Raw genomic sequence first — 17530 nt, 5'->3', positions numbered from 1 at the left:
TACCATTTCTTGGGGTTGGATCTTGTATGTAGGACAGTGACTGACCGGACATGATGGCTTAATATTTTGATATACCGTAACTGTTTTTTCATCTTACCATTTCTTGCGGTTGGATCTTGTATGTGTACAGTGAATAAAAATATCTTAGTCTATGTCTATTTCTATTTTATGTAGAAGAAATGCTGGCTACGTGTCTAACTTGTGTTCTCCAAGATGTATTAGAAAAACTGCTGTTTACAACAAATAGTCTGGTTTCTACTTATTCTTCAGACTAGAAAAATGTTCCCGTCTGGAAGAGTCAAATTATTTTCTTAGCGTTGTTTCTTCCACTTTAACTTCCACTGGATAGAAAAAAAAATGCACATGCTTATAGGGAAGAAGATAATTAGCTGCCCTCCAGATTGCTGATACGAGGCAGTCGGGCAGGTCAGCCAGTGCATCTTGCAATTTGTGACATAATAAATTACTCGCATAACACCGGAAGCAGTCTTTGAACCTAATTAACATCCCTCCAGATTAATGTCAGGTCTCGGCAAGCAGTGCTTTACAGCGATACCTTATTTATTTAATTATGGGTTAGTGTATAACGCTGTCCTTGCTTTAGCAATGAAACCTTCAATTGTGCCAGCTTTTATTCTTAAGTGGGATAACGCATCTTTTCCTCTTCCTTCTCTTTGCCGGCGTTTCGACTAATCAATGCGATGCTGAATGAGTTCATTTTAGTACACTCAATCATGGCTCTAATGTTTGTAGCTTACGGGCGCAGGCATCAGTAATGTAGGAATGTTATATGGCTTTAGTTTGGGCCATTTCATTAAATATTCATGACATCAAAAAATGTGCATCAAAATAGCGTCTGGAAGAATTACATTTATGTGCCTGCTTTTATGGCAGCTTCCCATTTAAACCCATTTGTGTTAATATCAGTCTTTGCACTGGGAAAATGATGCAGCTGATGAAGCCATATGCATGTTTCCTTATCTAAAGCCTGGTCAGTACTTACAATTTGAGTATACTAAATCAATTGAAGGGATTTTGATATATTTTGTAGCCTAGCAAATATGTCAATAAAGACAAGGTCCATATGATGTGCATAGAGATTTCATATGGAATTGTTCTTGCGCTTAGAAACTAAAATAGTAGTGGTTATACCAATAATATGAAGCTCAAATATATCTCATTGTATGTATCGTGGTGCTTGAAAGTTTCTGAACCCTTCAGAATTGTCCATAGTTGTGCAAAAATTTAACTTAAAACTACATCAGATTTTCACCCAAGTCCTAATAGTAGATAGAGAAGCGTATCAAACAAATTCACCCCCAAATGCTAGTTTCACCACTTAGTGAATTTTATTTTTGGAAGTCATTTTAGTTTCTAGGGGTGCCCACTACATTTGTTATATACTATTCACATAGGCCCCCATTCATCAGATGGAAGCCATAAGTGTGTTTTTAGGACCTTGTCTAAAGGCCCCGTCACACATAGCGACGCTTAAGTGATCCCGACAACGATACGACCTGTCAGGGATTGTTGCTGCGTCGATATGTGGTCGCTGGTGAGATGTCACACAGTGCGATCTCCCCAACGACGCAGCAGCGATGCGGCGAACTGTAGCGACCTGTAGAACGATGCTATTTCATGATGATTCAATGGGACGTCCTGTCAACGAGGTCGTTGGTAAGGTGTCAAACACAGCGATGTGTGTTACCCAGCGGGACCTCAACGATCAAAAAATGGTCCAGGCCATTCCGACACGACCAGCGATCTCACAGCAGGGGCCTGATCGCTGCTACGTGTCACACATAGCGAGATCGCTACTGAGATCGCTGTTGCGTCACAAAACTTGTGACTCAGCAGCGATCTCGCTAGCGATCTCGCTATGTGAGACGGGGGCTTAACAGATATGTGTCTGAACATTGTTTATTTAAAAATTACCCTATCCTATGCAGAGGATTACTGATAAAAACCATGTCATGCTTCAGCATCCATCCTAGCTGTGACAACTGTAGGGCACATACCCCCTGAGCATATGCGCCCAACGGTGGGCATAACCACAATGGGTACCTAGCCTAAAGACTAAAAAGGTCTTATTTTTAACCTTTGAAACAGCAGTGAAGGATAATTCACAGGCATTGATTTTCCCTTTTTGAGCACAACTCTTCTTTGAGAGCAGGACTGCCACCACAGGGTTTTTTTAACTGTAGAAGAGATTAAGATGGCCCTAGTGTTTATGACATTTTGTGAATGCCCCCATTCCCTTATTACTTAGTGCAGTGGTCAAAACTAAAAATGGGCAGGTATTTAGTGTATGTATTGTATATACTTTCATTCTATACTAATTAGGTTACATAACTGCTTGGTTAACATAACTGCATTGTATGTCTCTTGCCTATTTGGAATGAAAATATACCGTATACAGTTTTGAATGTAAATTTAATGGTCAAGTAATCAGTGTTTACCTACATAGCGGGAATTTTTTTTAAATGAATATGCGTGCTTTATAAAATTGTGTATTACACACCGACTATTACTGGTTACATGACCAAATGAAGTAGTGTATGAGGTTATATTTTGGTGTTCTGTCTAATGGTCGCACCTGTGTTGATCATCATTATGCCTGCTCCACTACTTTTATATAGATAACCTATCTTTAGGATAGCATGCATACATTATACATCAGCACATTGCGATTAATGAATACAAGAATTACACTATGGCAAAACATGTAAAAATAAGAGGTATTTGTGACGACATTGCGTCAATTTGGCTACTAGTGCGGGGGTGAATTATTCTTAATTATGCCAGACATATTGTACTCTTGCTCAGTAGGTCTAGGGACATGAGCCTTCATGCAATACTGTCCGTTGACCCTTGTTGTATGTTAATTTGTGGAATGCCTGCTGATTACATATTGTATCTGCCCCCTGCAATGTACTAGTCTGCACAACTTGAAGGACAAATACACAATCTAATTGAACAATCAAACAAGAGGGATTACCTCCCCCTACCTTCCCCCAATCCTGTGGGACAATGCCCTAAAATGAGAGCTGTGGGATATAAAAGGGCCCTTCTCCTGTCACCGGCGTGACTTTACAGGACGTCAGCTCAGGAACCACAGTTCCAGCTGGTCGAAAACAGATCTGCTCCACTGCCCATGACTGAGCCCACAGTCATTTGAAAAACCCAGGTAGGGACAATCAGGTCACCTGGCCACATACCTCGCTGTGCTCGGTCAGCTTCCTAAGCTCACCGCTGTTTCTTCTCTGTGGGTGCCTGCCAAAAGCAATGTGCTACTGGTTGGGGTTGTTGTCCCTGGATGCCCTGAAGTCACGGAGGTTCTAATCCTCACTGAGCCAGTGGGAGGGTGAGACCCTGTCATTTACACCATTTTGTATTCTTGTTGGGAATGTGCTATATGTTGTTGACTGTTGCTGATTAGTGATGAGCGAGTGTACTCATTGCTCGGGTGACCTCCGAGTATTTATGACTGCTCAGAGATTGTTTTCATCGCTGCAGCTGAATTATTTACAGCTACTACTAGCTGTAAATCATTCAGCTGCCGAGATGAAAACTAAATCTCCTCTCCGAACACTAACAAATACTCGGCGGTCAACCGAGCGTGATTGGGAAAACCCAAGCAACGAGTACACTTGCTCATCACTATTGCTGATCTAATAAAGTCTTACCGGAGTGCAATACCCTAATTCTGTGTTGTCTGAGTAGTGTTCTGCCCATCGGGAAGGAGTACTGGCGTTCAGTGGGATGAGCCATGGCCCGTGCGGTCTTTCTAAAGGCAGCATGGCCAACGGACGAGAGCACACACTGACCCTCGTGTTTCCACAGTGCTTAGTTAACATTTTCTCAGCAAATAGCATAAACGCCATCCAATCATGATAATGTTTACCCAATATGGATGATCCCTACCTAAAATAACTCACCTCTCCATGTGCTCAGACAGGCCTCTAATGAAAACGAGAAGAGATAGGAGCCAGTCTTGGCTCATAATGCCGGGGTTGGATGGCTTTTACGATTCTTGTTAAAAAAAATGTTAACTAGGTGCCTCATGTTGTACATATTTATAGCAATAGTGAAAATCATGTATGAATTAATTGCTCCATGCTGACTCAGTGTATGTATATGTTTATATATTGGCCAAATGAAACTTGAAAAAACAAGAACGGTCACAGGAGCGCTGAAATGAAGCCAGGACAAAAATATTGGTGTAAACCACAACGCGTTTCAACGGTACCCCGTCTTCATCAGGTGGAAGTTTCACCTGATGAAGATGGGGTACCATTGAAACTCGTTGTGGTTTACACCAATATTTTTGTCCCGGCTTCATTTCAACGCTCCTGTGACCGTGCTTGTTTTTTCAAGTTTCATTTGTTCCTTCTTGAAGGTGCACGGCTGGAGCTGCGTTGAATCCTGCTTTCCCTTTTCAATTCCCTTGCTGTCCTCACAGCTCTCCCAAGAGACCGCTATTTTCCTGACTTATAATATATATTGGCCAAAGCACATTTGTGCACCTACGCATTGAATTAAAATGTAAAGTTTACATGGCTTTTTTTGGTAGTTTGTAGTAGGGGTGCGTGGTACACTTCCGGGCTGTGCACCCTTATCCACCCTTCAATCCCGAAAAAAAAGTTTAATTATTCGCTAATCTTGGTACCAATGTCTTCTCCATTCCATTTGAGGTCTGTCTGGGCACAGAGAAGTGAGTCATTAGTTAGTTATCATCACCAGTTGCAGGGTTGTATAGCATCTTTCCATCATCTATGTAGTGGCTGCTGTGGGGTACTGCAGATCATCCGCTATTCGAATGAATATAAAAGAAATTGGAGCAACTCTTTGAGAGACATGTCCCCATTCTTTTGTCCTTATAGTGTGCATTAGGTTAGTTTTGTATAATGGGATAATTTCCCTAATCTAAACGTTAAAATAATTGGTAAAAATGGTTTACCAAGTCATATTAGTAGAGGTGTAGTCAAGGTTTACCTTTTTGAACTGACATTGCCATATGCCATCAGTACATCAAGAAAGTAGCTGTTGTGAGTCCACTATAGAAGGGGGACAAAGTATTAACACAGTTTGGAGATTCAATGATCTTGGAACAATCTGGATGTTTTCTGCTTCCACCAGAATTCTTTCAATTTGTTACCACACAGAAGGAAGGTGACAAAGCCATTGATCTGAGCTTATTAAAGGGAATCTGACAGCAGTTTTTTTGCTGTGGAATCTGATAGCAGCATAATGTAGAGAAAGAGAGCCTGATTCCAGCGGCATATATCAGTTACTAAACTGCTTGGTGCAGTTTTGATACAAACTCTGTTTTGCCTTATGTAGATGGAGCAGAGCTAAGACTTCTGGGCTGTGTATAACCCTACCCACACCCCTATCTGGGAGCATTCTATATACTGTTTGAATTGTCAGCAAGTTGACGAAGCCGTGGGCGGTGAAACGCGCATCGAGGCATAGCGTGTCTCACTGACGCGGCGGCACACCGAGAGGATCATGTCACAAGGTAAATGCATGGTTGCCTGACTTTGACCATTAATTGTTTTGGTATTATCGTTCGGGGCAACGGCTCACTGTGGAGACACACTATGCTGCGGTATTTTGATCTTGGATAGGTGAGCAGTTTCACTTTCACTTTTGCCAGCGATTTAGTACTTCTTGCAATCTCATGTGCTGCTGATAAATCTGACTGCACGGTGGAATAGCCACCAGCCTATATGTGGGTGTGATGGCAGACCAGCGTGAGAGTAGTAACAATCGTTAGTCTTTCATAGTTGTTGGACCAGTATTTTATTACCTGTCATTATATTGCATTTTCCACCAACTGGACTTGATAGTGGCAGTGTACCTCTCGTTTACCTTTCTTTATGATTGTGGGTGGCCGTGTTCTCTGAGACATGTTCATATATTTTTCTTTTCTGGCATCCATTTTTGTCATCTGTGTAGATGCCAGTATCTTTTAGCTGCTTTTTCCCCACTTACATTGCTTTTTTGCATGTTGTCCATATTTGTGTATATTATGCATGTTTAATAAAATATACTGTTTATAATATTTACCCCCGTGTTGTTCTGGCAGTCTGTTCTAGGATTTATTATTTTTGTGGGTTTCCATGTGGTCACTCATTCACTATTTGATTATAGACTGCGTTGCTCTCGTTGAGCAAATCTTTTTCTTCGGTATATAAATCAATGGTAAAGATAGGGTTACACAGATGAGCCTGACTGATCTGCACATGAGCTGTAGTCCTCTGATGATAATCGCCTGATGAGAAAACACTGATTGTAATGAAACTACAGCACACAGGCTAATAAGTTCCACATCCCTATAATCAGGCTCTCAGCTTTTACGTTATGATGCTCTTAAATTAAATATGAAAAATCTGCAAAAATATTCACTTTAAGGTGAATTGGGCTGAGTACCAGCTACAGCCACACCCTTATCTGCGGAGATAACTAATAAGCTGGGCAGCGTCGCCTTATTCTGCTGATTGGTGTGTATCCCAGAGGTTGGACATGTAAGTACATGGAAACAATTTAAAGTCACAGACAACCCCTTTTAAATTTGGAATTGCTTTAAAAATAATTATTTTTTATATATTTATATATATATATATATACATATATATATATATATATATATATATATATATATATTTTCATGAAGGTAACATGTATATGTTTTTTCTTTTGAATAAAGAGTTCAACATTTGCTAGTCTCTGTCATTATTTACTATCCTACTATATATGGACTGCAGCGCTTTAATATGCCCTTTTATGACTATGTAAAGATTGCATCCACTGCCGCTGTGTAGTCCAGAGTGACGATATTTATACATGCCTTATATATTGTAGGTCAGTTGGAGAAGGCTGCTGAACATTATGAGGCATTCTATCATTTGACAGTAGGCCGGATATGGAAGGATGAGACAGGCCGCACTCACAACTCACTGGCCTGCGAGAACCTCTGGAGAATATATACATTGCTATCAGAGAAAATGCTAGAGAATAAAGAATGGCAACAGGCCATCAAAACTCTAATAAAAGCACTTGATATGGCAAGAGAAGGTAGGTGGAAAATAACGCTTTCACATATATTTTTTAATGTACCATACTTCTTTTGCCCATGAGCAAACTAAATGCTGTGAAATGTTTGGCTAGGTGATCATTCCCTCACAGACAAATACCATCAATATATTTAACTTTTCTGCTAAGCAGGTTTTATTGTATAAAATTTGAAGTTAACGTTTTAAGCAAAAATTTCTGAAAAACATTTTTGTTCACATTTTCAAACAGTGGTGCTGTGTGCAGGTAAATACACTGTCTACTGCTCAAAAAATGAAGGGAATGAAATGTAAGTGGAAAATCTTTTCTAAGATACATTCTTCAAAAACAAAATAACATATCCGCAGTGATTGAAAACTAAAATCACAATTGTTTTTTTCACTTGATAAAGACGCCGCCATGGCGTTGAAACGCCTGGTGAATAAAAGTCCTTATCATCATCATCATTGTTGAAGAATCGATTTACTTAGGAAACACCAGTGTGGGGGTTCTTATCGGCGGTAATGCTACCACTGGTAAAGCCGTCGGTCAGAGCACTTTGGGGTAACGCAGTCAGATGTCAGCGTGACACCCCCCCCCCCCCCCCAGCGTGACCCCACCAGCTGTGACTGTGACCCACGGTAATGCTGCCACCGGTAAGATTGTCGGTCAGAACGCTGCGGGGTCATGCTGTCAGCTCCCATCGGGCTACATCTGCTGTCACTAATAACAATGATAGCAGGTTTGTCAGATGGGAGACGTAGTCTCATCAGCCAGCACCTGTGCTCACAGTTTTAAAAAAAACAAAAACAGGAAAATAATAACATGCATATTCAAATTAAAAAAAAATTATACTCACCTAACACTAAATCCCCGACACCCTCCTCTTCTAGAAAAAATGTAAAATAATAAGCCAAGATATACTCACCTGTCAGCAATAGTCCACTTAATCCCGAGTGTCCCACAATGATCTCACGTGTAGAACAGTCACATCAGGAGATACACTGACAGGAGGTAATCATCCCGCAGTGTATCACTCAGCTGCCATGAGAGAGTTCATCGGAGTTCATCAGCTGATCAGCTCCGGTGCTCTCACTTACAGCACCGTGGCGGGAGAACTTTCTCACGGCCGCTCAGTGATACACTGTGGGAGCGATTACTTCCTGACAGTGTATCACCGGTTGTCTTTGAAAGCAGCCACATCAGTCATCAGGATCGTCGTGGGACATTATAGATTATCTTCCCAGCAGACAGGTGAGGATTATTGTGATTTATTTTATTTTTGTTGCAGGAGACATTGGCTTTGGTGAATTAGGCGTTTCGGTGAGCATGGTTTAATTAAAATTCATTAAAGGAGTCTGTGTCATTATTTCAAATAACGGACTTTATTCTGGATGTGTGTTTTTTAGTCATCACTAGGGGTTACTAATGGATAGGTGTCTTATAAACGCCTATCCATTACTAACCTGTGTGCTTGATGTCACCTGACAAAACAAAGTGACATCCACCCCACGAATATGAACCCCACTTGCCACAGCTACAGGGCAAGTGGGAAGAGCGAGGCTAAGCGCCAGACTTGGTGCATCTTATTAATGGGCCTTTTCTGGGGCTGCTGAGAGCTGATGTTTTTAGCCTGGGAGGGGGCCAATATCCATAGCCCCTTCCAAGGCTTTTAATATCAGCCCGCAGCTCTCTGCCTATCATTTGTTGGTTAGATTTTAAAGGGGGATCCAATGTCAATTTTTTTCTGGAGTTCCCCTGGTTTCACACTTGCGTTTTAAAACGCAGCGTTTTAAACGCAAATGCATTTGGTGCAAAAACACGTTTAAACGCGTGCAGCGTTTTTAAGCGCATGCGTTTTTTGCGTTTAAACGCGTTTTGACGCATTTAGACGCGTTTAAACGCGTTTTTTTCCTGCGTTTGCGTTTTTGAAACGCATGATGAGAAGTGTGTGACAGCTGCCAATCATCAAAATCAACTAGAAAACCCACCATAAACATAAATACTTAGGGTTAGGGTTAGGATCCCTAGTAACCCTAGGGATCCTAACCCTAACCCAAACTCTAACCCTAACCCTAACCTTAGGGATCCTAACCCTAACCCTAGGGATCCTAACCCTAACCCTAACACAAACCCTAACCCTAGAGATCCTAACCCTAACACAAACTCTAAGCCTAACACAAACCCTAACCCTAACCCTAGGGATCCTAACCCTAACACAAACCCTAACTCTAACCCTAGGGATCCTAACCCTAACACAAACCCTAACCCTAGGGATCCTAACCCTAACACAAACCCTAACTCTAACCCTAGGGATCCTAACCCTAACACAAACTCTAACCCTAAACCAAACTCTAACCCAAACTGTAAAACAAACTCTAACCCAAACTCTAACACAAACTCTAACACAAACTCTAGCACAAACCCTAAGACAAACCCTAACCCAAACCCTAACCCTAACCCTAGGGATCCTAACCCTAACACAAACCCTAACCCTAACCCTAGGGATCCTAACACAAGCCCTAACCCTAACCCTAGAAACCCTAACACAAACTCTAACACAAACCCTAACCCTAACCCTAGGGATCCTAACCCTAACACAAACCCTAACCCTAACCCTAGGGATCCTAACCCTAACACAAACCCTAACCCTAGGGATCCTAACCCTAACACAAACCCTAACCCTAACACAAACTCTAACCCTAAAACACAGACTCTAACCCTAGGGATCCTAACACAAACCCTAACTCTAACCGTAACCCTAACCCTAGTGATCCTAACCCTAAGGGTTAGGGTTAGGATCCCTAGGGTTAGGGTTAGGATCCCTAGGGTTAGGGTTAGGGCTAGGGTTAAGGTTACAGTTTGGGTTAGAGTTTGTGTTAGGGTTTGTGTTAGAGTTTGTGTTAGAGTTTGTGTTACAGTTTGTGTTACAGTTTGTGTTACAGTTTGTGTTTTAGGGTTAGGGTTAGGGTTTGTGTTAGGGTTAGGATCCCTAGGGTTAGGGTTAGGGTTACAGTTTGTGTTACAGTTTGTGTTACAGTTTGTGTTTTAGGGTTAGGGTTTGTGTTAGGGTTAGGGTTAGGATCCCTAGGGTTAGGGCTAGGGTTAGGGTTTGTGTTAGGGTTAGGGTTAGGATCCCTAGGGTTAGGGTTAGGGTTTGTGTTAGAGTTTGTGTTAGAGTTTGTGTTAGAGTTTGTGTTAGAGTTTGTGTTAGAGTTTGTGTTACAGTTTGTGTTTTAGGGTTAGGGTTTGGGTTAGGGTTAGGATCCCTAGGGTTAAGGTTAGGGTTAGGGTTAGAATTTGTGTTACAGTTTGTGTTAGTTTGTGTTACAGTTTGTGTTACAGTTTGTGTTACAGTTTGTGTTTTGGGGTTAGGGTTAGAGTTTGTGTTAGGGTTAAGGTTAGGATCCCTAGGGTTAGGGTTTGGGTTAGGGTTTGTGTTAGAGTTTGTGTTAGAGTTTGTGTTAGAGTTTGTGTTACAGTTTGTGTTACAGTTTGTGTTACAGTTTGTGTTTTAGGGTTAGGGTTTGTGTTAGGGTTAGGGTTAGGATCCCTAGGGTTAGGGTTAGAGTTTGTGTTAGAGTTTGTGTTAGAGTTTGTGTTAGAGTTTGTGTTACAGTTTGTGTTAGAGTTTGTGTTAGAGTTTGTGTTACAGTTTGTGTTAGAGTTTGTGTTACAGTTTGTGTTTTAGGGTTAGGGTTAGGGTTTGTGTTAGGGTTAGGATCCCTAGGGTTAGGGTTAGGGTTACAGTTTGTGTTAGTTTGTGTTACAGTTTGTGTTACAGTTTGTGTTACAGTTTGTGTTTTAGGGTTAGGGTTAGGGTTAGAGTTTGTGTTAGGGATAAGGTTAGGATCCCTAGGGTTAGGGTTTGGGTTAGGGTTTGTGTTAGAGTTTGTGTTAGAGTTTGTGTTACAGTTTGTGTTTTAGGGTTAGGGTTAGGGTTTGTGTTAGGGTTAGGATCCCTAGGGTTAGGGTTACAGTTTGTGTTACAGTTTGTGTTTTAGGGTTAGGGTTTGTGTTAGGGTTAGGATCCCTAGGGTTAGGGTTAGGGTTACAGTTTGTGTTAGAGTTTGTGCTAGAGTTTGTGTTAGAGTTTGTGTTAGAGTTTGTGTGTTAGGGTTAGGGTTGGGGGATGGCTTATAAGTGTGTATTCTTGTGTTTTTCTATAAAAACGCATGCAAACGCATGTGCTTAAAAACGCAAAAAAAAATTACTACATGTTGCATTTCTGCAACAAAACGCATGCAGTGAAAAAATGCATGCGTTGCAAAAACGCGTCAAAACGCATGCAAAAAAACCGCATGCGTTTTTAATGTTAAGTATAGGGGAAAAAAAAGCATGCTTTTTTTGCGTTTTTTACCGCAAAAACGCAAAAAAAAAAAAACGCAAATGTGAAACCACCCTAAACTAGCCAGTAAAGGCTTTGCAAACAGCTGTGAGCTGATATTAATAGCCTGGGAACATATGGCTGTTGGCTCCTTCCCAGAATATTAACATCAGCCCTCAGCCATCTCCTTTCCCTCTGCTAGTTATTTACATTACGCGGGAGCCCACACAATTTTTTTTCATTTTGTTTCTTTAAAATTAACCATTGCTGTTTGGTTACAGCCTATGTATGTTTGTTCTGTTAACTCTCCTACATAGGCTGGTGACAATGTGTGTGTTTCTGTGTGTGTGTTTGTGTTTACTTATTGGCTTAGTAATGAGGGTGTCAGGCTGACACCTTTTCATTACTAAGCTTAGGGCTACAGTCATGGCCAAAAGTATTAGTTAGAAACACGTGTGCACAACCGTATGAGGTGCACGGGTAGGTTCCCAAACCGTAATCAGCAAATAATACAAAACCCGGCACTCAACTTTGTGGTGTGAAGAAACGAAAGATTTATTATCCCAAATCAGAAAACGTTTCGGTCACACAACTGGACCTTCATCAGTAACGTTTACTGGGACAATATATAGATTCAAGTGGCTATATGGCCTGCCTATATGGGTGCTGTCATCGCGGCGTCCACCGCTGAATAGCAAGTGAATAGCACTTGCTATTCAGCGGTGGACGCCGCGATGACAGCACCCATATAGGCAGGCCATATAGCCACTTGAATCTATATATTGTCCCAGTAAACGTTACTGGTGAAGGTCCAGTTGTGTGACCGAAACGTTTTCTGATTTGGGATAATAAATCTTTCGTTTCTTCACACCACAAAGTTAATGGCCAAAAGTATTGACACCCCTGCAATTCTGTCAGATAATACTCAGTTTCTTCCTGAAAATGATTGCAAACACAAATTCTTTGGTATTATTAGCTTCATTTAATTTGTCTTAAATGAAAAAACACAAGAGAGAATGAAGCAAAAAGCAAAACATTGATCATTTCACACAAAACTCCAAAAATGGGCCAGAAAAAAGTATTGGCACCCTCAGCCTAATACTTGGTTGCACAACCTTTAGCCAAAATAACTGCGACCAACCGCTTCCGGTAACCATCAATGAGTTTCTTACAATGCTCTGCTGGAATTTTAGACCATTCTTATTTGGCAAACTGCTCCAGGTCCCTGATATTTGAAGGGTGCCTTCTCCAAACTGCCATTTTTAGATCTTTCCACAGGTGTTCTATGGGATTCAGGTCTGGACTCATTGCTGGCCACCTTAGAAGTCTCCAGTGCTGTCTCTCAAACCATTTTATAGTGCTTTTTGAAGTGTGTTTTGGGTCATTGTCCTACTGGAAGACCCATGACCTCTGAGGGAGACCCAGCTTTCTCACACTGGACCCTACATTATGCTGCAAGATTTGTTGGTAGTCTTCAGACTTCATAATGCCATGCACACGGTCAACCAGTCCAGTGCCAGAGGCAGCAAAGCAACCCCAAAACATCAGGGAACCTCCGACATGTTTGACTGTAGGGACTGTGTTCTTTTCTTTGAATGCCTCTTTTTTTCTCCTGTAAACTCTATGTTGATGCCTTTGACCAAAAAGCTCTACTTTTGTCTCATTTGACCAGTGAACATTCTTCCAAAACGTTTTAGGCTTTTTCAGGTAAGTTTTGGCAAACTCCAGCCTGGCTTTTTTATGTCTCCGGTAAGAAGTGGGGTCTTCCTGAGTCTCCTACCATACAGTCCCTTTTCATTCAGACGCCGACGGATAGTACGGGTTGACACTGTTGTACCCTCAGACTGCAGGGCAGCTTGAACTTGTTTAGATGTTAGTCGAGGTTCTTTATCCAACATCCGCACAATCTTGTGTTGAAATCTCTTGCCAATTTTTCTTTTCCGTCCACATCTACGGAGGTTAGCCACAGTGCCATGTTCTTTAAACTTCTTGATGACACTGCGCACTGTAGACACAGGAACATTCAGGTCTTTGGAGATGGATTTGTAGCCTTGAGATTGCTCATGCTTCCTCACAATTTGGTTTCTCAAGACCTCAGACAGTTCTTTGGTCTTCTTTCTTTTCTCCATGCTCAATGTGGTACACACAAGGACACAGGACAGAGGTTGAGTCAACTTTAATCCATGTTAACTGGCTGCAAGTGTGATTTAGTTATTGCCAACACCTGTTAGGTGCCACAGGTAAGTTACAGGTGCAGTTAATTACACAAATTAGACAAGCATCACATGATTTTTCAAACAGTGCCAATAGTTTTGTCCACCCCTTTTTTATGTTTGGTGTGGAATTATATCCAATTTAGCTTTAGGACAATTCTTTTTGTGTTTTTTCATTTAAGACAAATTAAATGAAGATAATAATACCAAACAATTTGTGTTTGCAATCATTTTCAGGAAGAAAATTAGTATTATCTGACAGAATTGCGGGGTGTCAATACTTTTGGCCATGACTGTAGGTGTCAATGACAGCTGCTTAGGGTACCGTCACACAGTGGCACTTTGGTCGCTAGGACGGCACGATCCGTGACGTTCCAGCGATATCCTTTCGATCTCGCTGTGTCTGACACGCTACTGCGATCAGGGACCCCGCTGAGAATCGTACGTCGTAGCAGATCGTTTGAAACTTTATTTCGTCGCTGGATCTCCCGCTGACATCGCTGAATCGGCGTGTGTGACGCCGATTCAGCGATGTCTTCACTGGTAACCAGGGTAAACATCGGGTTACTAAGTGCAGGGCCGCGCTTAGTAACCTGATATTTACCCTGGTTACCAGTGTAAATGTAAAAAAAAAAACCACTACATACTTACATTCCCGGTGTCTGGTCATGTCCCTCGCCTTCAGCTTCCCGCACTGACTGGTGAGCACCGGCCAGCCGTAAAGTACAGCGGTGACGTCACCGCTCTGCTTTCTGGCTGTCCGGCGCTCACTGTCAGTGCAGAGAAGCACAGCGCCGAGGGACGCGACAGGAATGTAAGTATGTAGTGTTTGTTTTTTTTTACGTTTACGCTGGTAACCAGGGTAAACATCGGGTTACTAAGCGCGGCCCTGCGCTTAGTAACCCGATGTTTACCCTGGTTACCGGGGACTTCGGGATCGTTGGTTGCTGGAGAGCTGTCTGTGTGACAGCTCTCCAGCGACCAAACAGCGACGCTGCAGCGATCGACATCGTTGTCGTATCGCTGCAGCTTCGTTTTAGTGTGATGGTACCCTTACACCAATCCCTAATCCCATTACCCCGATGCCACTGCATCAGCATAAATAAGGTTGAACAAAGAAATTATATCGCAAAACTTTTAAAAAAATATCTTTATTTAGCTAGAAAAAAAAAAGCCTTCATTGCTGTACAAAAACGCATGCAAAAAACGCATTAAAAAAAGCGGCAAAAACGCTTGTTTTTGACGCAGTGTTTTTCCTGCCAAGAGATGCAGAAATCTTGCAGACATTTCTGCAAGCAAATACTCAACGTACGCACATAGCCTAAAACTCCAAAGCGTTTCGTATTCAAACATACCTGGCTGAAATGATACAGTCAGTGCCTGATACATGTTGTACGTGGACTGTGCAGCATGTATCAGCTGTCAGGTTCACTTTAAATGATTGCTGATCAGCTTACATGTAAATGTTCAGTGATCCTTAATGGCCACAGGTCATGCAGTGTAAATGCACCTAAAAAACAGTCTTCAGTAATGACATATGGTCATGCTATAGAGCAGGGATGTCAAACTGAAATGCACAGAAGGCCAAAATTAAATATTTGGGCAAAGTCACTGGCCATCGTTGATATTTCTTAAAAAAATATCTACAATTGAGGAAATTTTACTTTATCATCAGATATAATGATGAACCTTTTCATATGGAAGCAAATTTAAAGGGGTTGTCCCACAAACAGTTAATTAATGGAGCTTAAGAGTCAGATCCCATTACCAGAGCATTGCATATTTCTTTGTGGGCAGGAGCATACATAGAAATCATTTGGCCCCATAGCAGAAGATCTAATTGCCCCCCCCCCCAACCACCACCACCACACAGGGAAAAAAAATAGAATATTTGGTGGGGGTCACAGAAGAGCATATCTCACAACTTTGCAGCCCTTCCAAAGTAATTTTCTTCCCATTGAAGCCCCTAGATTTCCCTTTTATTGCCCCTATAAATTATGATGCCAACAAAAGTACCATCCAAACACAGTATGATACTCCCACAGTGAATTCCTCCACAGTACCTTACACACATCCAGTATGATGACCTTACTGTACCTCCCCTCAACTACCCCAGCAAAATATGGTGACCCCAACACAGTATGATACCCACACAATGACTTCCTCCACCGTACCCTCCACACACATGGTATGATGACTGTACCCCCCTCAAACCTCCTCCCCCCAATGTCATGAAACACAGCCCTTCATGCAATATAATGCACCCCACATAGTCCTCCATAAAGTATAATGGGCTCCACATAGTCATGCATACAGTATAATGGGCCCCACATAGTCCTTCATACAGTATAATGGGCCCCACATTGTCTTCCATACAGTATCATAGGTCACACATTAACAAAAAATACTCACCTCTTCACGGCTGTGCTGCATCTCATTAGGGGGAAAGGTGGCTTTTTAAGTTACGCCTGAGGGGGTGACAGGTTCCCTTTAAGCAAGCAGAGGTACTAGAGGCCATGCCTATGAAATGTGTAAATCCTTTGCAATGATCCTTTTTTTATTTCATGCTCCTTCAATTTCTTCTTTTACTCTTGTTGAAATTAGTCTTGCAATTGCACTGTTAGTCATATCTGTGCACATGCAGTCCTCAGCTCCTCTTTGTTTCCCCCCCTCCAGCACTGCTGGCACTTGCAGAGCTACCGTATATACTCGAGTATAAGCCGAGATTTTCAGCCCATTTTTTTGGGCTGGAAGTCCCCCTCTCGGCTTATACTCGAGTCATACCCGGGGGTCGGCAGGTGAGGGGGAGCGGGGGCTGTCTAGTTATACTCACCTACTCCCGGCGCGGTCCCTGCAGTCCCTGCTTCTCCCAGCGCTGCATCTTCTTCCTGTATTGAGCGGTCACATGATACCGCTCATTATAGAAATGAATTTGTGGCTCCACCTCCCATAGAGGTGGAGCCGCATATTCATGACTGAAAATGAGCGGTAACTGTGACCGCTCAATACAGCAAGAAGATGCAGCGCTGGGAGAAGCAGGGACTGCAGGAACTGTGCCGGGAGCAGGTAATTATACCGGGAGGGGAGCGCTGCGCGATATTTACCTGCTCCTCGCTTCGGTGCTGCTCCGTCTCTAGCGTCCTCTGGCAGTGACGCTCAGGTCAGAGGGCGCGGTGACGTAGTCAGTGCGCGCCCTCTGCTGAGCGTCAGTGCTGGAGACAGAGCCGCACGAGGAGCAGGTAAATATTGAAAGCGCCGGCGTCCTGAGCAAGAGAGGTGAGTATGTGATTTTTTTTTTATTGCAGCAGCAGCATTCTATATGGCACAGCATTATAAGGGGCATCTATGGGTCCATTAATCAACGGTGCAGAGCAATATATATGGGGCACAGCTTTATGAGGAGCATCTATGGGGCCATAATCAACGGTGCAGAGCATTATATATGGCACAGCTTTATATGGAGCATCTATGGGGCAATAATCAAAGGTGCAGAGCATTCTATATGGCACAGCTTTATAAGGAGCATCTATGGGGCAATAATCAAAGGTGCAGAGCATTCTATATGGCACAGCTTTATAAGGAGCATCTATGGGGCCATAATCAACGGTGCAGAGCATTCTATATGGGGCACAGCTTTATATGGAGCATCTATGGGGCCATAATCAACGGTGCAGAGCATTCTATATGGCACAGCTTTATATGGAGCATCTATGGGGCAATAATCAAAGGTGCAGAGCATTCTATATGGCACAGCTTTATAAGGAGCATCTATGGGGCCATAATCAACGGTGCAGAGCATTCTATATGGGGCACAGCTTTATATGGAGCATCTATGGGGCCATAATCAACGGTGCAGAGCATTCTATATGGCACAGCTTTATATGGAGCATCTATGGGGCCATAATGAACGGTGCAGAGCATTATATATGGGGCA

At 42.4% G+C, this 17530-nt stretch overlaps 1 protein-coding gene across 2 annotated transcripts in view; it reads left to right on the top strand.

Annotated features, from left to right (window-relative positions):
• Nucleotides 1-17530, top strand: part of TTC29 (tetratricopeptide repeat domain 29) — a 358654-nt gene that overhangs the window by 131959 nt on the left and 209165 nt on the right. For both annotated transcript variants that reach the window (XM_069744036.1, XM_069744037.1), the window contains exon 6: nt 6868-7080. In XM_069744036.1, the coding sequence (XP_069600137.1) occupies nt 6868-7080 (213 nt within the window). The remainder of the gene's footprint in view (nt 1-6867; nt 7081-17530) is intronic.

Source organism: Ranitomeya imitator, chromosome 1 (genome assembly GCF_032444005.1).
Source record: "Ranitomeya imitator isolate aRanImi1 chromosome 1, aRanImi1.pri, whole genome shotgun sequence".
Classification (NCBI taxonomy): domain Eukaryota; kingdom Metazoa; phylum Chordata; class Amphibia; order Anura; family Dendrobatidae; genus Ranitomeya; species Ranitomeya imitator.
Note: the sequence above shows the minus strand (reverse complement) of the source record. Positions and strands in the feature narration are given on the sequence as shown.